A 24,455-nucleotide genomic window follows, 5' to 3' on the forward strand; every position below is an offset into this window, starting at 1 on the left:
GTGATTTGGAAGTGCTCTTTGGAGGTTAATGGTTTTAGGGCTGATTGCAGATGGTTTAGGGGAACAAGTTGGGGGTAGTGAATGGCAGTTTATTCATAAAGTTTGGGAGTCCACGGAGGGTGGATTGGGGGTACTGCTTGGGATCAATGAGCAATAGTTTGGGGATACATTTTGAGGGATGATGGAGGGTGGTTTGGGGACACAGAAGTTTAGAAGAGTTTAGAAGTGTGTGGTGGCTGATAGAAGGCAATTTGGGGTCCTGCTTGGGGGTCCATTCGGGGGTGACTTGGGGTGAAGGGTTCCAGTCTGATCACCGAGGGGGCGTGGCCTCATTACAGGAGCGCTTCACCGCCCTCGAGAAAGCGTGTGCGCACGCGCTCCCAGCTGGTTCACTCCTGGCGCTCCCAGGGCAGGAAAATCGAAGACCCAAACTGGCGCCTGCGCACTTGGTCTCTGCCGCTGCTGTGGTCTTGCGCCCCGCCCCCGTCCCCCCACCTCCCCCCAGGCTCGCGCTCAGCGGCGGCGGTGTTAGTGCCGCCGGGAGCGGACGGACCCGAGGTGAAGGTGGGGGGCTGGGGTCCACCGCCCGCGGCCGAGTCCCCGCGCCTCTCCTACCCTCCCCGCGCCCCCCGTGTGGCCCCCACTGCTAACAGTCGCGCAGCCAAACGCGGCCCACGGGCAGGGCGCGGAAGGGGAGTAGACGCGAGGCCGGGGACGAGCGGGGGGGGGGGGAGCGGCGAGGGAGGGGCGCACCCACCACCCCTCCTGGCCTACAGCGACCCCGCCTACATCGCGGGACGGGGACCCTCGGTGAGTAACGCCCGCTTGGGGAGGAAGGGAGGAGACAGGGCGGGGTGAGGGCCCGGAAACGCCGGCAGGGGCTGTACCTGCGTGCGTACCCGCGATCTCTGACCCTGTGGTCTCACTCCCGACCCCTACCTGACCTGACTACATCTTTTCTTAACCTCAAGCTCTGGCCAGTCTTGGCCCCACTACCTCCGCTCTGACCCCTGACCTAACCATGTTTAGGCCTGGCGTGATCCTCAATCCCTATTTTGTTCCCCTAAACCCAGTCCTGACCCCAAACCCCACCCAGTTCTTTTCTCAGGATCCTTGGCTTGACCCTGTTCCATCCCTGAAGCTCATCTTGCCTTGTCCTGATCATCCTGATTTCTGTCCTGATGCTTGACACATCAGTTCCCTAAACTCTTGTCCCTGAACCCCTTCCATTCATGTCCTGCCCCCCTCACCGCAGTCTAATTCAGGTCTGTCCAGATTCCTGACCTCTGATTTCTAAACTTTCTCCCCATCTGTACTATCCTGGTCCCCTCCTGACTCCCCATCTCCCATCCTGGCCCACCCCCTTTAGACCATACCCCTGTTAACTGCCCTGTCCCTGCCCCCAGCCCTATGCTGTTGTCTCCTGTTTTCTCTTGTCCCATCACTGTCCTCATGCCTATACTTCTTCTGTTCCAGTCTTTTCCTGCTCCTTACCTCCATCCTGAACCTGCCCTTTTTCCCTCTCCCCTACCTTGACTGGTGTCTTGGCCTGTCCTTCATCATGTCTTCTGATTATTCTATACTGACCCTGCCTTGCTCTTCTCTTTTGTTCCTTGCTGCCCCCTACTTTTTCTCTTACCCTTCTTCTGAACCTCACTCCATCCCATCCCCTGGCCAGTGTCTTGGCTCTTTCTCTGTCCTTCCTCCCAACCTCCATCCTCCAATGACTCTGATTCTGTCTTGTCTCCTACACCCCTTCCTGCCCTCTCCCTTTCTGTCCCAACCCCAGACCCCTGTTCTACCCCTTACCTTGCCCCTCCACCCTGTTCAGAGCTCTCTTTTCCTAACACCCACTTTCCATCTCCTCTGAGCCTAAAAGAACTGGGGTCCCATTATACCCTGCCCCTGAACTTGGAGATTCTGCTGTTCCCATGATCTCAAGTTCATCCCAAATGCTTCTCGCAGCATGAGCAAGAGCAAGCAGCCTTGTGGGCCCTGTGTGGCTAAGAGGGTTTTCATATGTGATGTCCCTCACCCCCACCCAGTGATCTCACACAGAGCTTGCATTTGTCTCCCTTACCCGGGAGAGCATGGAACTGTTCCTATGCCCCCCACCCTCCCTGAGTGTGAAAGAACACCCTAAATTATTCAGTGACTCTGAGAGTCTGTGTGGTCTGGATCATGTTTCCAGCCTTGCTAGGTTGGGGGCTGTCCCATGTCCAGGTGGGGCGGGTGGCAAGCAAACATAGACGGGTGGGGGACTCAGGAGTGTGTGTGAATCTTCTGTGTCATGTTACCCCATCTCCTAGTCTCAATCCTGGGTGTGCATGATCTGGAAAAAGTCCATTCCAGGCCAGAGGCTTCAGGGCTTCGTGGGGAGGGTGTTGGGAGTGGGGGTGGGGGGTTTATCCCCCTTCTCTTGGCTGTACGCAATACAAATTTTGGTGCTAAATCCATCCCACCTCTGTGGGGCGTGTGTGTGTAGGGGGTGGTCACTGGGTGTTAGAATCAGGCCTATCCAATAGTGACAATAACAACCACAAGAACAATACGAGGTTCTCTCTCTGAATCTCCTTGATTCTGAGGACAGGCAGGGAGAATGTGGAGAGTGAGAAGATAACGTGTTAATTCAGTTATGTTTTGTTTCCTCCATTTGTCATAGAGTAGTGAGATTTTGAATAATGAGATACTAGACCCATCTCATTCATCTAAAACATTTATCCAAACCTATTAATAACAACACAAGCATCCTTCATTGTCCCAGTGTCTGTTTGGCACCTGACTTCTGAGAGGGAGAGCTTGGGTAGTTCAGACAGTAAAAGATACCAGGTTATCTGGAGGTTTTTTGGTTTTGCACTTTACACAGTGAGCGGGGAGGTGAGGGACAATGGCCCCAACTAAAAAATATATTCAAATAGATTCATTTCCCTGAGCTCCAGTGGCAAGAGTTGGGATAGTAAGAATACCGTGTTGTGTGAATATATTTGGTTCCTGCATCTTGCCTCATAAGGAAAGCTCAGAGAGTAGTGGGTGCCAGCTCTATCTCAAAAGTGCATCCAGATCCATTCAGCTCCTGTATATGGATAGTGAGTGTTCAGAGAATTGATCTGAAGATGTTTGGTTCCTGCATTTTTGATGTTGAGTAGGGAGAAGTCAGATAATGAGGGAAAACAACTGTTTCAAATATGCCTGGATTGATAGGGAGGGTTCCATGTCTGGGTAGCAGGTAGGGAGGGTTTGGAGGCTGAGGGATACGAGCTCTGTCTCACCAGTGCATCTGAATACATTTAGTTCTTGATTTTGGATAGTGAGAATTTGGACACATTTATTTGACGAACAACAGCTCTGCTTCAAATTTATCAGGTACAGCACAGGGATACCAGCTTGGTCTCAAAAAAATATGCACAGACACACAGACACACACACACATTTGATTGCTGAGTTTGGATTGAGAGGAATAGTTGTAATTATGACAGGGCACCTGAGTGACTTAGTCAATTAGGCATCAGACGTTGGCTCAGGTCATGATCTCATGGTTCGTGGGTTCGAGTCCCGTGTTGGGCTCTGCTGATAGCTCTGAGCCTGGAGCCTGCTTCAGATTCTGTGTCTCTCTCTGCCCCTTTCCTGTGCTCTCTCTCTCTCTCTCAAGAATAAATAAACATTGAAAAAAATTTAATTGTCGCAGCCAACACACATCAAACACTTACCAAGGGCCAGTTACTGTCCTAAGCAAGTTTTAAGTGTATTAATTCAAGTCATGCTCACAACAATCCTGTGAAGTCCATACTGTTGTTATGATCCCCATTTTACACATGAGGACATTGAGGCACAGAGAGGATAAGTGACTTGTCCAAGCAGTCACACAGACATAAGTGGCAGAGCAGGGTTGAATCCCAGAGTTACCACTTGCTACCCCTACATGAGGCCACATGAGGTTCAGGTCCTGGCTGGGGTAGGGCCTAGAGGTTGGCCATCTTCCAGGCTGTTAGAAGTCGTGGACCAGGGCAACGATGTGTGCGGGTGATTCTGCCCCGCCTGTCTGCCTGGCCCAAGAGGCCCAGTTACCTGCTTTCCCCTCCTTACTCCTGCACCAGGCCACCTCTGCATGAGTTTATTCTTGTTGTTATCAACTGTCATTAATGATGTGATGTGAGTTTCCTTGTACTTTGAAATGCCTTCCAAAGTGACTCTGGCTTTGTTGGCTATGTAACCATTGTTCACCCATTTTACAGATGAGGAAACCTAGGCCTTGCTATTCATTCTACATTGCCAGCTAGATACCCTTGTCCCTCTCAGCTCTGGTTTTAGAATTGTCCTTCTTCCCAACATTCTTGGTGTCCGCCAAGAGGCAGGAGAGGCCACAGCTGAGGGGACACTCCCCGTCAACACCCAGCCACCTACCTTATGGCTGCTGCCTCCACCAGCCCTAAACAGTGAAGCAGGGAGAAAGGGGGGTGGATGAAAGGGGCCTTTGTGTCCCTTGCCGGAAATCTCACCCCCAGGAAGAAAGGTGGGCAGGGTGATGGGAGGCCTCAATAGCATGTGTGTGGGGCAGGGCGTTGTTGCTGATACAGAGCTCCCCTCCAGGCTTGGCCCACCTGCCAAGTGGGGAGGGAGGTTTCCTCACTCTGCTCTTTCACATCACAGCATGAGCTGCTGCAGGGGCCCGGGTTGGGCTTGGGCCCTGAGGTCACAGAGCAGATGGTCCCAAATGGAGCACAGGATGTGTGGTATGTGCTGGGGCAGGCCAGAGCCCTCAATTTCCTTGACTCCTGGCCAGAAATGCCCACGGGGGAGGAGTGGGGGAGAGCCAGCCTGGATGTGAAGAAGCATGAGCCCCCTCCCCACTCCTCCTCCCTTGCAGGAGTAGCCTCTGTCTGCCTCCAACCCAGGACCCGGCCCCCTGAGTTCTGAGTCCACCCGCTCTTAACGCCTCTGTGATCAGAATCAGACCTCTTCACCTGTCCAAGCCCCAGCTTCCTCATCGGCAAGCTGGCTATGAAGAGGTGGGTCTGCGTCATTCTCCCAGGTTCGTAGCGACCAGGATGGGTGAAAACGTGTGTTTTGTCAGTTTGCTGGGATGATTTCTTCCGGAGGTGCAGAAGGTGGTCGGGTCTTGAGACCCGGTTTTTCCTGGGAAAAGTTGACCTCCTCTGTCCCCAGCTTGGGAAACTGTTACCCCAGTGAGGGTGGCGGTTGTCCCAAGACCTTATCCCACCCCAGCCTTGCCCTGGGAGGAAAGGGTAGGGGCCTCAGGAATGTGGTGCTCGCTGCCAAGAGACACACGCCAGATTTACATACACCTGAGGCCTCCTGTGTGCTTAACAACGCCCCAGAACTCCGTCCCCCAGCTCCAAGGTCATAAATACCCTTGGGTGGGCAGGGTCTGACGTGGGAAGCTGGGTAGCACCAGGGGCAGCCCCACTCCCACTACCCTTAGCCCTTCTTTCTTGGTTCTCTGCTAGGTGACTGGGGAGAGCAGGGCTGTCTGGGCTCTCTTCTTGGCCACGCTGAACGCCTTGAAGGGCCCTAGCCCTGACACTGCCCCTAAGGGTGTCCTGAGCCCTGGTGACAGGCAGGCAAGGGTTAAGAGGTATGGGCTGGCCCAGTCCCTGGCCAGGTAGGCTGGGCTATTGCCTAGTGGGAGGCGGCCTAGGCATCTGCCACTGGCTCACTGCTCACTGCCACTACCAGCTGGAACAGGGCCTGGTTGAGACAACTATTTTATCGAGGTACTTGAGGCCACCCCACAGCACCTCTCTGGCGTTGGTGAGCACCTGGGAACAGGGGGCCCAGGGGCAGGGTAAGGGAAGAAGGGTCTAGGGTGTACTGAGGCCCCCTGTGGGAGAAAGCCAAGTCTGTGCAAGAGGTACAGCAAAGAAGGAGGGCCCGAGTAGAAGAGCAAAGCCCCAAATGCCCAATTTCCTTTGCTGGCACGAGGCCGATTCCTTGCCGGAAATGAACAAGGGGAAGGGTTGGGGGAGAAGAGAAGCCAGAGTCCCCCCTTCTCCACTGTCCTCCCTACTTCCTCTCCCCCTTTCCCCTGCCCTGGGAAGGAGCATCTGCCCTCCTGCAACCTGGGGCCTGACCCCCCAGCAAATCCCAGACTGGGCTGTTGAGAAACTACTTCCTGGCACCTGCCTGCCCCCAGCCTGTTCACCCAGAGTGGGGGCAGGGGGGCCTCCAGGGCAGTGTGGGGAGCAGTTCCAGACACTGGGAGTTTGTGCTCTGATTGGGACAAGATATGGAAATGGGGGTCCCACTGAGGGTGTTGGGGTGCCACCCAGGTGAGGTGTCTTGGTTGTAAACAGTCATTAAGGCCAGGAATTTCTTTCTCGGCTGTGGTGTCAGAAGGGCAGACCTGAAAAACCTGCTGGGCCCGCCTCTGGGTGTGTATGGGGGGGGTACCTTCTGCAGCTCTCCTGCTGTAGCCCTTCCTGGGACGGGATTTAGGAGCTGGTGTGGGGGGTGGTGTGGGGGACGTTAGGGAAGGGGACTGCTGGAATCCCCCTTTTCACCATCTCCAGGTGGGGCTAGGGGAGTTCTAGACCCCTAGGCAAATGTGCAGAGGGGAGGCAAGTGGAGGCAGAGGTTTGGGAGCCCGGTGTGGGGGTGTGGGGCGTTGACCCTGTGTCTCCCTACCCAGTGACCCCGTGACTCAGGCCTGAGCTATGTCCCCAAGGTCAGGCTTACAGGGTGGAGTCGGGGTTCCTGTCTGGACCCTGTTGATCTAGGATGCAGTGAGCTCTCAGGGAAAGCAGGCTTAAGGAAGCCCAGTGTGGGATGTGGGGGAAGGATTAGGGGAGCCCTGGGAGAGTTCCTCAAACTCAAATGGGGGTTGGGGAAGAAGGAGCCCCAGGAGCTTAGGGACAGAGGAAGCTGAGCTGGGACCTCAAGGAAACCACACTGTGCTGGGCAGTGTCGGATCTTGGAGGCCGGGCTTTTGAGTACCTCTCTGCAAAGTACGCGTTGCTGCCTGGGTGTGCAAAAAGCTTGAGAGACTGATCCCTGTCCCTGAGGCTGAGGACAGAGGACCACTGTTTTGTGGAGGGCATACAGACTCTATGGGGCTGGTAGGAGGACTGCCAAGAAACTAGTGGCACCATATTAGCCAGTCGACCACATCCCCCAGCGTACAGATGGGGAAGGAGCTTGAACCCACACCTCCTTGGTTGCCTGGGTCTTCTCCACAGCTGGCCACCATGTCATGAAAAGCTGGGGATTAGGTGGGTATGGGATGTCTGTGGCCTCATGAGGCCCTCCCAGTTGCCTGCCGCTGAGGTCAGGCCAGGTGGTGGGAGGTGATGTCACCTGGCTACCCAGCTGGGGACCAAGCAGGATGTGGGAGGGAAGGAGCAAACTCCAGAGGAGGGGATGAGGGCAGGGCTGGCAGCCAGCCAAGGCAGGTTCTGTGGTCAGCCAGGGTGTCTGGGAGCAGAGAAGGAAGCAGGAGGCAGGAGGCTTGTTATCTGCAGCTATGGACTCTTCTGATCACAGTTCCTGCAGGGCATCTTCTCTGTGCTGGGTACAGGACAGGTTGGGGTGGGGAGAGGGGCTGGAGGGGTCCTGGGGCTAAGGAAACACTCCCCCGCTGCATCAAGGCCACAAGATGGAGTTGGGACAAATAGAGACCCACAGATCTGGGCTAGATCCCTAGCTTGGCTACTTTGGCATTCTTTCATTTATGCAACAGACATTCATTGAGTACTTGCTACATGCTCAGAAGTGTTCTGAGTGCCAGAGATACCAAAAAAAAACCAGGACAGATATGTTTCTTGTCTTCGCAGATATGTAAAGGAGGCTCAGTCTCTTGCTGGACAGCAGTTATGAGGGGACATAATGTAGGGATCCACCTCTGGAAGTGACATTTAAGCCCTAGAATGTGAGAGCCAGGGGCCAGAGAGGCAAGACATGAAAAGAGCACTCCAGACAGCCACAGCCTGAGCAAAGGCCCTGAGGCTCACTGGACTGGGAGCTTATGACGAATTAGTGGAGTTAGAACAGCTCCAGTGAGGGAGAGTCGGGCCAGAGGGGTGGGCCTAGGCTGCTACATCCTTAACCATGGATGTTATTTCACCCCTCTGTGACTTACTGTCTTCATCTCTAAAATGGGAGCAATAATCACAGAACTGCCATCACAGGGTGGTTGTAAAGATTAAATGTGGCATGGAAGGTAACTGTTCCAGGCACCCAGGTGCTCAATAAATGCCCACTGTTGTTATAGTTGGCTGAACCTGTATCCTTAACTCTCCCTTCCCAGGCAAGACTCCTGACTGTGGCCCATGGACCTCTGAGGAGGCATCGTAAGTCCGCCCAGCTCCCCGCTTGCTGTGCTCCCACTCAATGGGAAGGGAACCAAGGTACCAGGGCCAAGTGGGTCCGGACACTGACAGATTTCTGAGAGGGCAGATCAATCAGGCGGGTGGGGTCAGGGTCCCCCTTCTTCCCAGCTGGGGTGTGGGAAGTTGGGTAGGGGCAGGGGCTGGGGGAACACAGAATACGCTTCCTTAATGGCCCCTGTGCGTTACTGCCAGGCCTTGTCCAGCCATCAGCCACGGCCTCTCGACAGCACCAGGATGGAAGTCAAAGGTCAGCTGATCAGCTCTCCCACCTTCAATGCCTCAGGTAGCTGGCTTGTTCCCCTTTTCTGCCTCTTCCCCTGCTCTGAGTCACCACCTGCCTACTTGGAAAGGGTTGGTCCCTGGCCCCACAGCTGTGCCAGGGTGCCCTGGCTGATCTTTGCTCTGAACTTTGCCTCTTCTGTGTCCAGCTGCCCTGTTTGGAGAAGCTGTCCCCCAGATGAAGTCAGAGCGTCTGCGGGGGCTGCTCGACCGGCAGCGGGCCCTACAGGAGGCCCTGAGCCTGAAACTTCAGGAGCTCCGCAAAGTGTGTCTCCAGGAGGCGGTGAGAGCCTGGCCCTAAGAGTGCCTGGTGGGTGGGGCGGCGGTGAGGAGACGGGGCCACTAGGTAGGTGCTGAGCCACCTGTCTGAGCTGTAGATTCCCTGTCACCTTGTAGCTTCTCAAAGCTCAACTTAGACATCTTCAAATCGGTAAAATATGGCAGTGCAGGCCTGCAGTTCCCTATCAGCAATTTGAAATCCAAAATGCCTCAAAAATAATGGCTATTTCCAAAATCTGGCAGTAAAACCCGACCTGAACTGACAAGGGGTAAGTTTTAGTTTTGATTTATTCCTCTTGGTGTGAACGTCTACACGGTTTGCCAGAAATGATCGTGTGGTTCAGAGCATGCAGCCCCAGGCCCTGAGGGGGGTGTTACGTATCATGCAGTATGTAGACTGTGTCACGTTTACAAAAAATAAGAAATTCTGGATTCCAAAGCAGGTCCCCCTACCTCCCATGCCCATTGCCCCAGGGATTTGGGCCACCAAGGGGCTGAGAGCACACAGCATACCTGTCTGGTGGAGAATTGGGAAGGGGGAGAGAAGTAATAGGCATGGCGTGCTCAGCATCACTGCGCTCTTAGTAGGACACCTGTAGCTTCAGGAGTCGTTATTGCTTTGCCCCATTCCCCCAGCTAACCCTTGGTAGTCTCTGACCCCTGCCCCCACCAGGAGCTGACTGGCCAGCTGCCCCCCGAGTGCCCGCTGGAGCCTGGTGAACGGCCCCAGTTGGTCCGCCGGCGGCCCCCTGCGGCCCGAGCCTACCCTCCGCCGCACCCCAACCCAGCACACCACTCCTTGTGCCCTGCTGAGGTGAACAGATGGGCTTGGAGAGCAAGATGGGGGTGGGACGGGTGCAGAGGAAGAGGAGCCTAGAGGAAGCCAGGCAGGGCTGGGGTTGCATCCAGGGGAGGGAGAGGCTGAGGTGAGGAGGGAATGACTTGAGGGAGGTGGGTTCTGGCTCTGAGGGAGGATGCTGGTCCTCGTCCGTGATAAGCCTCTCACCCTCAGGAAAATGAATATGTCTAGTCTCTTAATCGAGACAGGCCCTGCCTGCAGAAGAAATGAGCTCCACCCTAGAATAGCACCGCCCCCCTCCCCCACCTCAAGTGGAGACAGGCTGTGCCTGCAGTGGTCCCTGTGCTCGGCCATTTCCAACACTTGGTCCTGTCCCACCCTCTTGGATGGGTCCCACAGGAGCTGGCTCTTGAGGCGCTGGAGCGTGAGGTGTCTGTGCAGCAGCAGATTGCGGCCGCCGCCCGCCGCCTGGCCTTGGCCCCTGAGCTGAGCATCGAGCAGCGCCGGCGCCGGCGCCAGGTCCAGGCAGACGCGCTGCGGAGGCTGCACGAGCTGGAGGAACAGCTTGGGGACCTCCGGGCCCGCCTTGGCCTCCCGGTGCTCCCACCGCCGCAGCCCCTACCCCTGTCCACAGGGGCAGTTATCACGGCCCAAGGAGTCTGCCTGGGCACGCGCCTCGCTCAGCTCAGCCAAGGTGAGCCAGGCCCCATTGCCCCCGGCCCCCATGGTGAAAGCAGAGCGTGGCATCGGCTGAGGGACATGGTAGGGGTGGGGTGGGTAAATAGTGAAAAGTGGGAACGAGGTGGATCTGAAGGGACCTGACTTGTAAGAGGAGTTGTGATGAACTGGCTCCACAGCATGGGTGGGGCCGCTGGGAACTAGACCACATGGCACCAGGAGAACGAGGAGCCGAGCCTCAGGTGGTCTTGGACTCAGGTGAAGGTGGGTTATTGGGAAGGAACAGGGCAGGGAGGAGACCATCCAGTGGTGTAAGGGGATGGCACCCAGGCCTTGTATTGATAGGCCTGGGTCTCCCCCTTCTCACCTATAGAGGACGTAGTTCTGCACTCCGAGAGCAGCTCCCTGTCAGAGTCTGGAGCCAGCCATGATAATGGTGAGGACCTCTGTCCCCCCACAGACCCATCCATCCTTTGATGCTCAGCCCCCCCCCTCTTCAACCCCATCTCAGCCATGCCCCATCCTCTCATGGGGCCCCTGTCTTTCTTGCGTCACCTTGCCCAACTCATCAGCCCCAGTTCCAGCCCCATGTATTAGCCCCTGCCCAGCCCACTGCCACTGCCTGTCTCCCTGGCTCCTGCCCTTTGCTTTGCCTGCAACCCATCTGGCCCCCTCTCATTGACTTCTCCCCCACTTTCTGCCTTCCTCTCAGAGGAGCCCCGCAGCTGCTTCCCTCTGGCCGAGCGCCCCTCGCCGCCCAAAGCCTGGGACCAACTGCGGACAGTGTCGGGGGGCAGCCCTGAGCGGCGAACCCCATGGAAACCACCACCGTCAGATCTTTATGGGGATTTGAAGAGCCGGCGGAACTCTGTGGCCAGCCCCACCAGGTGAGGGTGAGCCCCATCCTTCCCCCAGGAACCAGGAGCAGGATCCTGAGCCTGGGGCTGGCAGGAGGGCCTGCTGGTGGGTATGGTCTCTAACCTGGCCCCTGACCTGGGCCTGCTCATCTCTGTCTAGCCCCACACGCTCGCTGCCCAGGAGTGCCTCCAGTTTTGAGGGGCGAAGTGTGCCTGCCACCCCTGTCCTCACCCGGGGCGCTGGCCCCCAGCTCTGCAAGTAAGGGGACTGTGAGGGTGGGTTCGAGGACTAGAGGCAGGAACTGTTAGTTCTAACTATGAGAGCATTATCAAAGGGCATGGGATGTGAGAGGCTGGGCTTTGAAAGGTGTATTTTGGTTAAGTCATTTCTCTTTGAATCTTGGCTCCTCATCTGCGAAGTGGGCATAATACCTGCCTCTGAAAGACACTGTAGGCACAGTAAGTTCTGGTTAACATGTACTGAGCATCTACCATCTGCTGGGAATCCATGCTTTCCAATAGGTGCTATTGCCGATCCCATTTTACAGATGAGGAAACTGAGGCACAGAGAGGTTAAGTGACTTGTTAGTAAACTGAAGACCTGGTGTTTGAACCCAGGCAAGTCTGACTCTAGAGTCTGTGCTTTTAAACACTGTACCCTTGTGCTTCTTAAATACTTGCCAAGTGCCTGCTTCTCCAAGGCTGTGAACAAAACAAAGTCCGGGTCCTTATGGCACTTGCATCCTGTGACCGGTGGCTGTTGGGATGATAGTTTCGGGTAGTTCATACACATGGGGGGGACAGAGTTCAGGAAGTTGAATTCCGGACCCAAGGATCAGCACCCCATCATGGAGGCGGTGGGGGGCTATGAGACACATGGTAGTAGGGCTGAGGGTCACGTGTGTTGGGAAGAGCCCTCTGCTGGCCTTTCTCTGCTAGTACTTCCTCTCCAGCACTCCCCTGCCCCTGCCACAGGCATCTCCCTTGGCGTTGGCGCTGATACCCCCCATATGTCTTCAGGCCCTCCACCCCCCAGCGTCAGACAGAACCTCTGCTGTCTTTTACACACCACTACCTAACACCTTTATACTCACGGTTCCTAATCCTGGGTCCCTTTGGTGCAAGTTGAAGGCTCAGGAAGGGTTGAAGTACGGTGGGCACTTGGCCTGATATTTCTGACCCTACTCTTGTCACCCCCACCTCTGCGTTCCCAGACCCGAAGGCCTCCATTCTCGCCAGTGGTCCGGCAGCCAGGACTCCCAGATGGGCTTCCCCCGGGCGGACCCGGCCTCCGACCGTGCCTCCCTCTTTGCAGCCCGCACCCGCCGCAGCAACAGCTCTGAAGCCCTGCTTGTGGACCGGGCAGCTGGTGGGGGAGCTGGCTCCCCGCCGGCGCCTCTGGCTCCCCCTGCCGCTGGCCCCCCGGTCTGCAAGAGCAGTGAGGTGCTGTACGAGCGCCCCCAACCAACCCCTGCCTTCTCCTCCCGCACATCTGGCCCCCCAGACCCTCCCCGGGCTGCCCGGCCTAGCTCAGCTGCCCCTGCCTCCCGAGGGGCCCCCCGGCTCCCACCTGTGTGTGGGGACTTCCTCTTGGACTATTCCCTGGACCGGGGCCTGCCCCGCAGTGGTGGTGGGGCAGGCTGGGGGGAGCTGCTGCCTGCGGCTGAGGTCCCGGGACCCCTCTCCCGCCGGGATGGGCTCCTCACCATGCTTCCAGGTCCACCACCTGTATATGCAGTTGACGGCAGCAGCCCCCTCCTCCGCAGCAAGGATCCCCACACCCGTGCTACCCGCACCAAGCCCTGTGGCCTGCCCCTGGAGGCCACCGAGGGTCCAGAGGTGCATCCCAACCCTCTGCTGTGGATGCCCCCGCCCACCCGTATCCCCCCGGCTGGTGAGCGCAGTGGTCATAAGAACCTTGCCCTGGAGGGGCTGCGGGACTGGTACATCCGCAACTCGGGACTGGCCGCCGGGCCCCAGCGCCGGCCTGTTCCCTCCCACACGGGCCCGCAACACCCACCCTTCCTCCATGCCCGCTGCTATGAGGTGGGCCAGGCGCTGTATGGGGCCCCCAGCCAGGCGCCGCTCCCGCACTCGAGGAGTTTCACGGCACCCCCTGTCTCCGGCAGGTATGGGGGGTGCTTTTACTGATGGGTAGGGGTCTCTGGAGGCAGATGGCAAAGCTGTCCAGGCTGGGGAGCAGCCAGTCATGGTAGCTAATGACTCAGACCATGAGAGAACTAGCTGCGGCCTCAGCACAGGGTCATCAGGCCCTGCCTAACCTGCATGAGTCCGCGGGGGCTTGGTGGAGAGGGGTGTCTTGGGCCCTGGCAGCAGCAATTTTCCACCAAGCCATAGAAGAATTGTAATATTGGAACAAAACAGTGCATGTCAGCTGAAAATGAGCCTTGAAAGCAGGGTGCTGGGGGAAGGGCCTCCTGGGCCCCTCATTTTTCTCTTCTTCCTTTTTGCTGTGCTCCCCATGCTTGCAAGCCCAGACGTACTCTCCTGTGTCTGCCTCCGCCTCTTTAACGAGCTTCTTTTCCTCTCTTTCTGTGTCTTGTTTGTCTTTTCCTCTCTCCTCTATCTTGCCACCCTGTCTGGATTCCTGCTACCCCTTCTAAAGATACTACGCGGACTTCCTGTATGCTCCGGAGCTGAGCGCTCGTTTAAGTGACCTGACGCTAGAGGGGGAGCAGTCCTCCAGTTCTGACCCCCAGACCCCGGGGACACTGGTCTGACCCCTTCTGATACGCTCCTTGTTGGCCTGGGCACGGCTTTAGTCTGGGGAGCACACAGCTGACCTCGCTGAACCCTGGGGTGTGGTTGCTCTCAGTCCTGGGGGTGCCGAACCTGATCTTCCAAGGCCCCTGGCACCTTGTGGACCCATGAAGGTGTCTGACACCCTGTTTCCCCTCTCACACTGTGCTGGGAACTGGGGCCCTCAGCCAGCATAAAAGAGGGAGGATGGTGTAATGGGGACTTCGAGCCCCTTCTTCCATTTGTTTACAGTTGTGATTTAGATATTCGCTGTCTTCCCCCAACGCTAGACGTTTTATAAAAGGGAAACTGTGATCTCGTCCTGGTTGGGCTCATTCCTGTCCCCATGCCCAGCCTGTTCCATTCAGGAACCCCCTCCACAAAACGGATCATATAGGGTCTCAGGGCCCTGTTTGGGGCAGCCAGGAGACTCTGGTGTGAACGGAACCCCCTGCCACCCCCCACCAGGGCAGTTATTGGGGAGGTGGGCTCTCTGCCTGCAATTGGAAAGACTGAAGTCTGGGTAGGGGGCTTGGGTTCATTTTCCTACCCCCAGGGGTGCCGGAAGGAGCCCCAGTCCCTGTCTGCCTGTCTGTGCCCGCTGCCTCTGCCCACAGGACTAGATGGCCCAGCGTTTGGTGGCAGCCTCTGCCCTATCTATCCCCAGTCAGGAAGCCCTGCAGGAGGGGCCAGAGGGCAAAGCCATCGGGTGTGTTGTGTCCTGGGATGCTGCGGTGGTGGAATCTGGCATCTGGTGGATGCCAGTAAAATCCTCAGGTGACGTCTGGCCACAGGCTACGTCACGTCTTCCTTGGCTTTCGTTCCATCCACCACTTTTTAAATCTATACAAGCTGTGTTTTCTATGATACCTATCTGTGACTTTCTGGAGCTGGGGGTCCCCCTACCTCCTTTACCTGGTGTTAAACTTTTCTTTTTCTACCAATGGACCTGGGCCCAAGACACTACCCACACTGGAAGGGGATTTCTATAATAAATGTGTAAACTGAACCCATGTGTTACTCCTCTGTCTGCCTTGCCTTGGGGGCCCACACCTGTAGTTAAGACCAGATAATATATTTTTATGACTCCATGTGATAAGAAATAGAACACTGGAAACAGCCCGTGATAATACCATCTACTTTGGCTTTTCTTGCTGTGATGTGGGGTCACATGTCTTCCTGTCTGCACTCAGATTGTTGGCCTGCCCTGAACAAGAGTCCTCAGTAATACAAATGATAGGAAACACCCTGCCCTTAACTACCTTGTGTGTTAATGCCACGCCAGAGATAACAGGTTCGAGGGAGGAACTGAGAGCTCACCCCTTCAGTCCATGTATTTGACACAAAAAGACCTAGTCAGAAAGAGTCTAGCAGGATCAAAAAGCAGAAGGCCACTTCTGGCCATTGAAATGCAGACTTTACCCAGGAGGCCCAAATCGGCTTGAGAGATGCAACAGTCTTTATTGTTGCCGTAACACTGATACAGATGCCCCATTCCAGGTCAGGGCTACCCCCACCCCACCCCTTGGTCCTCATCACTGTGGGACGTTGGAGAGAGGAGCAGAATCACTAAGCAGAGCTGGAGAGAGGCAAGTGGGACTGGAGAGGGTTCGGGTCACCTGGAACCAAGGGTTCGACAGGGTCAGGATGCCTGAATCCTCTGTCCTGATGGGGGCTGGGAACACTTGGGTCCTGGGTTCAAGATTTGGCAATGCCCTGATCTGGGTTCAAAGCTGGGGTGGGGGTCTAGAAAAGCCTTAGTCCAGGGTTCAAGAGAATGCCTTGGGCCCAGATCCCACCTTTGGCGCTGAGGATGGGAGATGGGTGGGTCCCAGACTGGAGGTGGGGGAGTATCACTGGGTCCAGGGTTTGAGGATGGCCATGGATGCTCAGGTATCCAAGCCCTCAAGTTCAGGGCTGAAGAAGAGTCTGGTCCCCTAGGTAATGGGAGCTGATCAGGGGGAGGGTCACAGATGTCCTGCTTTCTGAATTGGACGGGGCCCTCTATTTCAAGGGCTTGGAAAGGGCTCTGGGTCCCAGTACAGGGCCATGGTGGGGGTGGCATTCTCCAGGTCTTGGGTACAAATCCTAGACCCCTACGATCCAGCCTCCTGCTCTTGTCCCAGCGCCTCCAGTAGCAGCCCCATTGGCGTCCGCTTGAGACCAATACTCTCAATCTTGTTCTCAATCTTGTTCTTGAGGTTCCGCAGGCGCAGTGAGGCGTGCACCAGAATCACTGTGGGCAGTGCCGAGAGGAGTGGGGTCAGTGGGGTGAGACATCAGCTTTAGCCAGTGGGGGGACCACGGAGGGGAATTGGAGCACAGGAGGGGAATTGGAGCCAACAGAGTCTTAAGTGGCCAGGATGCCTCTGATCTTAAAGTGTGGCTGAGTACAGAGTTTTGCAGCTGGGGCGTGGCCAGGGAGGGCGCACAGCAACTGGGACGTGGTTGGTGGAAGACACTTAATACCAACAGGGAAGCCAGAAAAGGCGGTAGTTAAAGAGGGGCGTTCCCAGAAAAAGGAAGGCAAAGCCAGGGAAGGCGCTTTGTGAAGGGGGTGTGGCCAAGTGCCCGCCTGGTTGCTCGGCCTCTTCTCAGGGCAGGGCAGGGCTGCCACTGTGCGCAAGCGCTGGCCGTTTTCTCGGCGGTCTCAGGGTAGTGAATACTCACGAAGCACAGGTCCGGCGACGCCTAGCAGGAAGGTGCAAGCGCTGCCCGCGGCCCAGAGAACAAGGAGGCCGAAGGCAAGCACTGCAGCCAGGCAGGCGGCCGGGTGGCTGCGGCGGCAGCGGCGCACGGCTGCTTGAGTCTCTGCCGCCCACACCAGCACGCCAAGGGCCACCGTCACTACCAGCGCGCTTAGGAGGGTATGCAGCGGGCGCACGTACCTGTGAGGACAATGGAACTAAGCTAGTCCAGCAGACGGGGAGAGAGCTGCCCAGCCTCCAAGCCTCCTGGACCACCGTCCATTCAATCCCGGACCCCAGGAGCTTTGGTTCTCCTCTCTCCGGATCCTCCAGCCCAACAAATAACTTCCCCCAGCCCTGTCTCCCAATAGGCCCACCCTCCAGGATTTCTGACTCCCAGGAGCCCTGTGGACCCTCGTTTCTTTGGTGTCGATCCTACAGTCCCATCTTCCTTAGCTCTTCCGCTTCAGGCCTTCCCATCCCGCTAGGCCTCCAGGCTCCCAGCTCTTTCGTTCCAACCCTACCCCCCCAGGGCCCGCATGCAGGGCCCGTCTCCAACCCCTCAGGCCCCACCCCAACCCGCCCCTAAATCCACCCTTGGAGCTAGGCCTGTAGATTCCTCTTCCAGGCCTTATGTCTCTATACATTTCCCTCTCCCCGGGCCCAGAGTCCTTACAAGAAAGACACCCTTCCAGACTTCCTCCCCTTCAGATTCCCCATCCACTCCCCACTTCTTACAGATCCCTCTCTCCATCATTGCAAGAACCCCTTCAGGCTTTCAGTACCACTCTTAACTTCCAACCCTGCCCAAGTTCCCAGGGGTTCTCCATCCTTCTCTGCTCTCAAACCTTCCACCCCTGGGTCTCCCCTCTTGGTTCAAGTTCCCCAAGAGGTACCTGCTCCTGGAGCGTTCCAATCATAGCCAGGATCTCCTCCAAACTAGAGCCCCCACAAGCCCACCCTCCCAACCCTTCAACTTGACCACATCCCTGTCCCTGTATCTGCCCAAAGTCCTCCAGGGCTGCCTTAATCTGGGGGCATCACTCACATCCGTCTCCCCTACCCCTACTTCAGACCCTTTTTATCTTTAGGTCCACCTCGATACCCAGTTTCCCTCCAGTCCCACATTTCTCCATCCTCTCAACCCTCTATCCCCCTCAGGCCCTATCTCACCCAAGGCACTCCTTTTAACCATGTTGACTTCCTTCAAGTCCCCCCTCACCTGTCCCGTAGGCTTTCCGTTTCTAATGAACTCCCCCTTCCAGCCTTGCTTCCCCCTCCCGTTCCTCAAAATACCGCGGGTCCACCCTTCTTGCCCTGCAGGCGTCCCTAGCCAACCGGCATCTCCCTCCCTCCCTCACCCGGCCAGAGCGAGTGCGAAGCCGAAGCACAGAAGGTAGTTGGTTTGGTAGTAGAGGAGGTTGTTGATGACGCGGTGGCACCATCGCTGCCGGTCGTAAGGATCCGGAGCCGCCAGACGCGCGGACCCCAGAACGAAGTCGTCCAGGGCGCGTAGCGGTGGCAGCCGCACCTCCGACATCCTGCCGGTCGAAGTAGCTGGACCAGCCCGAAGAGCGGCCGGACTACAACCCCCGTAACACCCCGCTGCACCGCGAGGGACACCGGGAAATGGAGTCTGGACCGAGCGGCTGCTACGCTCACCCCCTAAGTAGATTGGGCAGCGGCAGCAATGCATGTGACCGGAAATGCCAACAACACTTCGGGGCTGTGATGCAGCAAGGGCTGCCGGGAAATTAAGTCTCCGCCGCCCGCAAGGCGTTCCCACTCACCCCCGGGTGGGGGCGCCCAAGCGGGTAGTTCTGGACCGTGCTGATGGCTCAAGTCCATGGTAATCAGACATTCGAGGACACGCAAAGAAAAACAGGGACTGTCAGAAGGACTTGGGTAGGATGCCACTTCTTTCCGGTCAGGGTCCAAGAAGGTCACACCTACTTGGAAACCCCTGCAGGGCCTTTTCTGCTACATCTCCTCCAGGCCCCACCCATGCCCCCCAGGTCCAGCCATAAATACTATTAAGGGCCTTTTATTCATATTCACCACATCAGAGATATCTCTTTCTGGGAAGGTTTTTTAATCCCCACAGGTTGAATTAGGGCACTCTCTCTGGGTCCCTAGCAGTTGTCTCCAGGCTGGGAGCCCCAGGGGGTCTGCTCCCTCCCTGCTTCTCTAGCCTGGCCCTGCTGGCACACAGTCACCAAGAAGTGCTTGGGCGAAGTGAGCTGTCTTGCACTGCCGAGTGGAAGGTGGGCACCTGCCCCACTAATGCTCGCTGGCTGGTAGCTTTCACAGTACTCCTGACCCCCTGAGGGCTTTGCAATCTGCCACTGCAGGTCCCTCGCACAACCCACAGGGTCCTTAAAAGTCATCGTCGTCACAGATGTCAAGGTATACATCGAAAGCCTCTCTGTTGCAGTTTCCATCAGGAGTGAAGACATATTTGTGGAAGGTCCCATCTACGCAGATAGCTAGAAGAGGGGGGAGGATGGGCAAAAGGTTAGAAGCTGCGGAAGCCACACACTCCAATCCTTTCAGGTGTCCTATGGCCTAGGGTCTACCTCCAGACCTTTGTCCACATGCCATCCCTCTGATGATGGAGTCGAGCCACCCACTCTAGCTTCCCATGCCTTAAAATTCCTTCAGGTCCAAATTGCAGGACTTCGCCCATGCAGTGCCCCCAGTCAAGGGCTATTCCCACTCACCAATGACAGAGTTGACGTTCTTGGAAGTATTGCGACCGAAGGCGCAGATGCAGGCTGACTCGGCAGGCACGGTGAAGCTCGCCAGGCTCCACTGAGAGTCCACGTACTGCCCAATCATAGGCCCCACCTTGCCCACACGAGCCAGCCTGCAGGCAGCACTGGCTAAGCCCAGGTGTGGTACATGGGCAGGGGGACTGGGGACATGGCAGGGCAGGGCAGGGAGTACTCACGCGGAGCGACGGTTGAGGCGGGTATCTTTGAGAGCAAAGATATGGACCGTGCCCTTATCACTGGAAGCGCAGAGGAAGGAGGAGTCATGGCTGAAGTTGATGCTGGAAGACAGACCAGCAGTGACGCCCATGTGTCATGTGACATGGGGTCACCAGCCCGCCACACATATCCTGTGCTCACCAGTAGAGAGTGGCAGGGTCAGTGCCTCGGCGCAATTCCACCAGTTTCTCCTTGGATTGCGTGTCAAAGAGGCGAATAAGGGTGCCTTTCTGAGAGGCCGAGGCCACTACAGTGCCTGGCTGGTTCAGAGACACGCAGGCCACGTCACTCTGATGTGCATTGATCGTAAATGGAGCAGATGAAGTACCAGGCTTTGTGCTTGCCAGGTCCTGTGGTGGAAGGAGCACTTTGGGCTTGGGGGTATGGGAAGCAGGGGCCAAGCATCCACAGGGGGAGCCAGCCCACCCACCTACCCACCTACCCTTGCCCCCTGATGGCTCACCACAAGTTGCAGACTCCCACACTTGTGTCCTGGGAACACCAGCAGTTGCTTCTCCAGGCTGGGGCAGAGGTCACAGAGCCCTAGGGTGTGAGGATGAAGTGTCGGGGTTGGGGGGATGCAGGGGCCAGGCAGGGTCTCAGAATGGACAGAAGCAGGATAAGGGCCAAGACTTTGACCTTCCATGATATATGTTACCCACAGAACCCTTGGGGAGCTTGCCCTCCGCAGTGCTCCCCAGCAGTAAGGCAGATTCTCCACCTCCTGATGCAGCTGCGGCAGCCCCAGGAGGCCCAAGGATCCCTGGCGCAGCCAGCCATGTCCTTACTGGGTGTTTCTGCTCTGCTATCTGGGGCACCTGGGCGTGGGACAGGGCTTCGGGTGGGGACAGAGAACTGGCTAAGGGTTGGAAAGATGGACTGACTGGGAATATGAACATCTGTCAACCCATCTGAGCATCTCTGCACAAAGACTCTCTCTCTGCCCCTCTTTCCCCATTTTCCGGTGTGCCCCTTCCAAACTCTCATTTCTGCCCCTCTGCCCCATCCACTGCCTCCTGACCTCACACCTGCACATCTGGGTCCTCTCACCCTTGGGGTTGTCCCGGGTGTCAAACTCGAACAGCTTTCGGGGGTTGTCGGGAAAGGAATACACATAGATGCGGTTCCTCAGCACGATCACAATTCTGTGGGCAACACACAACACAGGATGGCCATGAGGGGATGGCGGGATGCCCATGCAGGACTAACCCTCTCGCCTGCTGTGGGGACCTCCTACCTCCCCCACCCCAGTCCTCCTCAGGCTCACTTGTCATGGCGCATGCGCACAGCCAGCACTGGCTTGGTGAAGGTGAACTCCAGCACCAGCTTGTCCTTGGAGTCCTTGCCCTCCCGGGCATCGTCCCAGATCAGCACTGCTGGGCAGGTGGGTGCGTTGTCGGGGCCAAGGTTTAGGGTGAGGGGCAGCCCTGGTGACACAAGACCCACCCCTACTCCCCATGGGACCTCAACCCACTTGCTTAACCTTTTGTTAACACCCAGCGTGGGCTTCATACGGCATGAGCACTTGTGGATGTGATTTCTGAGAACAGGTTTCTAAAACTGTTACATACTCATTTACAGATGAAGAAACTGAGGCTTGAAGAGGTTGAGTATCTTGGCCAAGAACCTCACTGCCCATGAGCAACCCAAGCAGGGACTCACATTCAGGACTGTAACTCCCATTAGTAACTATTTCTGCCTCCAGGGTCCCAGTCCGTACCCCTAGAAGATTTCTGCGATGAATCCTTGGGCTCTGTGACTTGCCTAGGGCTTCTCTTGCCATGTCCCAGTGGGGTCAACAAAACCCTTAAAACAAGATGTCTCCTGAGGCTCAAAGCAAGAGGATACTGGGGAGACAGCACCAAGATTTTAAGACCTGTTGGTTGTGTGACCTTGGAAAAGCCACTTAACCTCCCTAAGCCTCAGTTTCTTCATCTGTAAAATTGGGGATAACAATACTTCCTACCACATGGAGTTACTGTGAGGATTAAATAAGTTAATATATATAAAGTGCGTAGAACAGTACCAGGCTTATAGCAAGCGCTCCATAGGTAAGGACATGGCATACAGGAGGCATTCAATAAGTGTTAAGCGAGGGCAAAACACCCAAGCTTCTCAAGCGATAAGATCCATGACTTCCAAGCTGTAGGCCTCACTGTGGGACTCTGAGGTGCTCTGACATCTTCATCTGCCAGTGCCTCGGGGTGCCTGAAGGAGGCCAGGATTCCGGGGAATCTGGGCCAAGGGCGGGATGGGATGAGGGCACTTACCTGAGATCTCTGAGAACTTGGGGCTGCTACCACCACCCACCAGGGCCAGCAGGTTGGAGCGGTGCAGCATTTCCACCAGGCCCATGCTGCCCACCTGCTCATGGTCTGGACAAGGACCAGGATGTCAGTAGGGGTGGGAGCCAATGCCCAGCCCGTCCGTTCTGCCCATTGCCCCTCCTCCACCAATGGCTCACCCAGATGCCCCTTCTCCATCAATGGCTCCACATTGTAGATGCGCACACCTGTCTCCATGGCGCAGCAAAAGCAGCCTGGGGAGGGGGGGATTTGGGGCTGCTTCAAAGGATGCCCAGGTGGAAGCCATGGCCCACCTCTGGCCATTCTTTCTGTCCCTCCCTCCAATCCACAAGGGTGCAGGCACAAGCCTCTCTCACTTTGGTCTTGGTTGAAACGCAGACTGGTCACTCCTCGAAGTGGCTGCTGAGTCATGGTCCAGGACTGCTTCCCTGGACACAGATGGGGGTAGGGTTGGGAAGAGTCCTGGGGTTTGCCCTTCTCCTAGAACTCCTGTCCCCAGTGGATTTCTTCTTCCTCCTCCTCCTCCTCTGCCACTTTCTGCCGCCAGCAGGACTGAAGAAAACAACAAAAAAAAGAGGGATAGTTCTGGGGTCTCCACACTAATCTCCTAAGATCCCAAAGAGCATGGCCAGGAACTTCCCCATCTTCTCACACTTGGATGAGCCCAGCTCCAGCCCTACCCTGACCTGTATTCCCCATTTCTTTCTTACTCTGTAGCTATCAATGCATGTCAGGAAGTAATGGGGGTAGAGGGTTAGTGATATCTCTTCCCCACCCCCAGCCAATCCTGGCTCTAATGCCCCACATGGCCTAGAACCACTTCTCATCTTCACACCTGGACCTAGCATCCAGCTCCACCTGTCAATAAGCAGGGAAATGGAGCTAGGTCATCCACTTCTTCCCACACCTCCCTGACCTGGCCCCGAGACCTGCTATGGTTGGTCCATCACCCACAGGACCACCTCTCCTCATGCCCTCTGAGGCTCCCAGCCAATTCCACCATCTCAGAGCCCTCTCACACCTCCCCTCCTCACAGGCTTCTCCAAACCCCTTCAGGATCCCATGCCTAGCCCCAGATGACCTCTTCTCATGCCATGCTAACTTCTGCCCAACCCGGGTCAGCCTGGATGTTCCCCAAGACCTCCTTATGCCCTAAAGACTCTACATCAGATTCCCCTATCACTCCAAATCGCCCACCCCTGGAACATTCCCTTCCATGTGCTTTGCTGTCATTTCCTCCAACATAGACTGACTAGAACCTACCCCCAGGAATCTCATCCCCCTTACATTCTTCCTCCAGATTCTCTATCCTCTCCCCAAACACCCTGCCCCAGGGCACCCCTCCTCCATCAAGACTCTTGCCCAGGACATACCTCCCAAAACCCCTACCTGGAACAACTTAACCCAACAAGACGCCTGCCCCGGACCCCTCTAAGATTCCTGTCCTAAAAGCCCCCACGCTCCCTTCAAATCCCCATCTCCCCCAGACCTTTGCCCAAGCACACCCGTTCCCCATCCTCCAGGAGCTCAAACCTACTTTCCGCCCTTGTACCACCTCCACCAGACCGCCTCACTCTCCAAAGACTCATTCTTTGGACAGCCCCACCTTTCAAGGTCCCCTTTTCAGACCACCATTGCAAAGACCCGTGCCACCCAAGAACTTTGCTCCGGGATGCCTTACCTCCCTCCACTTCTTCATGTCCAAGACCGCCCTCATACTCCTTCCAACACCAGCACTCACTTAAACTCCTTGTCCTAGACACCCCCCTCCCACCATCCACCAAAACCTCTGCTCATGGAACCCTCCCGCTGGACCCTCCTCCAGGTTCGGACCAACTCTGGAATCTTGCCCCAGTTTCCCGCTGCCTGCACTGACCTGATCTCCGCGCGTTCCCGATTCCAACCCCAGCCGTCGGTGCAGCCCGCGGCCCGGTTTTCTGACCTCCCGGGCCCTGACGCCCGGCTCTGGTGTTTACATCAGGTCTCACTTCCGGGGGAGGGAGTCTGTGACCGGAAATGACTCATTTGCGACCGCAACCCTCCTCCCCTGGGTTCCAGGTCTTTGGAGCAACGCAAGCGATAGTGGCGTCTTCAGGGGAGGATGCTCAAGGGCCTGTCTGAGGGAGCAGAGGAGGGTGGGCGAGGGGGAGCCCTTCCTTCGCGGAGAGGGAGCCCTTCCTTCGTGGAGAGGAAGAGGGCCGAGCATTCCCCCGCTCTGTCGTGCTCTGAGGGCGAAAGGCATCAACTTTCTGGGCTAGCAAGATTTGGACCTCCAAGGTGGGCTAGAGGGGCCTTCCTTGTTGGAAATACTAGTCCTCCCAGATTTCTAGAGAGGCGGGGGCGGGGGTGGGGGGTGGTAGGCCCGAGGCGGGGGCGGACCTGGAGACCCGGTAAAGCTGCAACGCCTTGCCCAGGGGAAGTCAGGGATGAGATTCCATACCCTTGCTTGGTTTTGTTTACAAAATGAAAAGGGGGTTT

General features: G+C 56.6%; 3 protein-coding genes across 15 annotated transcripts; 1 reads left to right on the forward strand and 2 right to left on the reverse strand.

Annotated features, from left to right (window-relative positions):
* Positions 1–396: 396 nt before the first annotated feature.
* On the forward strand, positions 397–15,003 carry CCDC120 (coiled-coil domain containing 120). Of its 8 annotated transcripts, XM_043571678.1 has the most exons (13): positions 399–810; positions 4,648–4,730; positions 4,865–5,006; positions 8,261–8,360; positions 8,535–8,625; positions 8,771–8,904; positions 9,574–9,714; positions 10,099–10,393; positions 10,751–10,813; positions 11,090–11,264; positions 11,395–11,493; positions 12,449–13,363; positions 13,861–15,003. In XM_043571678.1, exons 5-13 carry the CDS (start codon positions 8,577–8,579, stop codon positions 13,973–13,975), a joined length of 1,986 nt encoding a protein of 661 aa, XP_043427613.1. In that variant the 5' UTR covers positions 399–810; positions 4,648–4,730; positions 4,865–5,006; positions 8,261–8,360; positions 8,535–8,576; the 3' UTR covers positions 13,976–15,003. The 8 variants fall into 8 exon arrangements, with proteins under 8 accessions (XP_043427618.1, XP_043427617.1, XP_043427613.1 ...); XM_043571683.1 differs by lacking the exon at positions 4,648–4,730 and having other exon boundaries at positions 397–810; positions 4,865–5,029; positions 8,261–8,303; XM_043571682.1 differs by lacking the exon at positions 4,648–4,730 and having other exon boundaries at positions 397–810; positions 8,261–8,303.
* A 427-nt stretch (positions 15,004–15,430) lies between these two features.
* Positions 15,431–18,368, reverse strand: PRAF2 (PRA1 domain family member 2). Its single transcript, XM_043571708.1, has 3 exons — positions 18,043–18,368; positions 16,665–16,882; positions 15,431–16,230 (listed from the first exon to the last, which is right to left on the reverse strand). The coding sequence occupies exons 1-3, from the start codon at positions 18,219–18,221 to the stop codon at positions 16,091–16,093; spliced, it is 537 nt and encodes a 178-aa protein (XP_043427643.1). The 5' UTR covers positions 18,222–18,368; the 3' UTR covers positions 15,431–16,090.
* A 341-nt stretch (positions 18,369–18,709) lies between these two features.
* On the reverse strand, positions 18,710–24,212 carry WDR45 (WD repeat domain 45). 6 transcript variants are annotated; one of them, XM_043571703.1, is made up of 11 exons: positions 23,854–24,212; positions 22,334–22,529; positions 22,136–22,210; positions 21,942–22,046; positions 20,939–21,044; positions 20,722–20,816; positions 20,135–20,214; positions 19,813–20,021; positions 19,632–19,733; positions 19,402–19,547; positions 18,710–19,167 (listed from the first exon to the last, which is right to left on the reverse strand). In XM_043571703.1, the coding sequence occupies exons 2-11, from the start codon at positions 22,386–22,388 to the stop codon at positions 19,058–19,060; spliced, it is 1,083 nt and encodes a 360-aa protein (XP_043427638.1). In that variant the 5' UTR covers positions 22,389–22,529; positions 23,854–24,212; the 3' UTR covers positions 18,710–19,057. The 6 variants fall into 6 exon arrangements, with proteins under 6 accessions (XP_043427638.1, XP_043427637.1, XP_043427642.1 ...); XM_043571702.1 differs by having other exon boundaries at positions 20,939–21,047; positions 23,854–23,987; XM_043571707.1 differs by lacking the exon at positions 19,402–19,547 and having other exon boundaries at positions 23,854–24,184.
* Positions 24,213–24,455: the final 243 nt, after the last annotated feature.

This window comes from Prionailurus bengalensis, chromosome X, assembly GCF_016509475.1.
Source record: "Prionailurus bengalensis isolate Pbe53 chromosome X, Fcat_Pben_1.1_paternal_pri, whole genome shotgun sequence".
Classification (NCBI taxonomy): domain Eukaryota; kingdom Metazoa; phylum Chordata; class Mammalia; order Carnivora; family Felidae; genus Prionailurus; species Prionailurus bengalensis.

Coding starts and splice junctions, on each gene's coding strand:
- WDR45 (XM_043571702.1), bottom strand. CDS start 22,388: ATGACTCAGCAGCCACTTCGAGGAGTGACCAGTCTGCGTTTCAACCAA. Junction 22,047..22,135: donor GATGGAGAAGGGGCATCTGG/GTGAGCCATTGG, acceptor GTCCTTGTCCAG/ACCATGAGCAGGTGGGCAGC. Junction 20,215..20,721: donor CACCCGGGACAACCCCAAGG/GTGAGAGGACCC, acceptor CTCACACCCTAG/GGCTCTGTGACCTCTGCCCC.
- CCDC120 (XM_043571683.1), top strand. CDS start 8,577: ATGGAAGTCAAAGGTCAGCTGATCAGCTCTCCCACCTTCAATGCCTCA. Junction 8,905..9,573: donor AAGTGTGTCTCCAGGAGGCG/GTGAGAGCCTGG, acceptor TGCCCCCACCAG/GAGCTGACTGGCCAGCTGCC. Junction 10,394..10,750: donor CCTCGCTCAGCTCAGCCAAG/GTGAGCCAGGCC, acceptor TCTCACCTATAG/AGGACGTAGTTCTGCACTCC.
- PRAF2 (XM_043571708.1), bottom strand. CDS start 18,221: ATGTCGGAGGTGCGGCTGCCACCGCTACGCGCCCTGGACGACTTCGTT. Junction 16,883..18,042: donor TTCGCACTCGCTCTGGCCGG/GTGAGGGAGGGA, acceptor TTGTCCTCACAG/GTACGTGCGCCCGCTGCATA. Junction 16,231..16,664: donor CGTCGCCGGACCTGTGCTTC/GTGAGTATTCAC, acceptor CACTGCCCACAG/TGATTCTGGTGCACGCCTCA.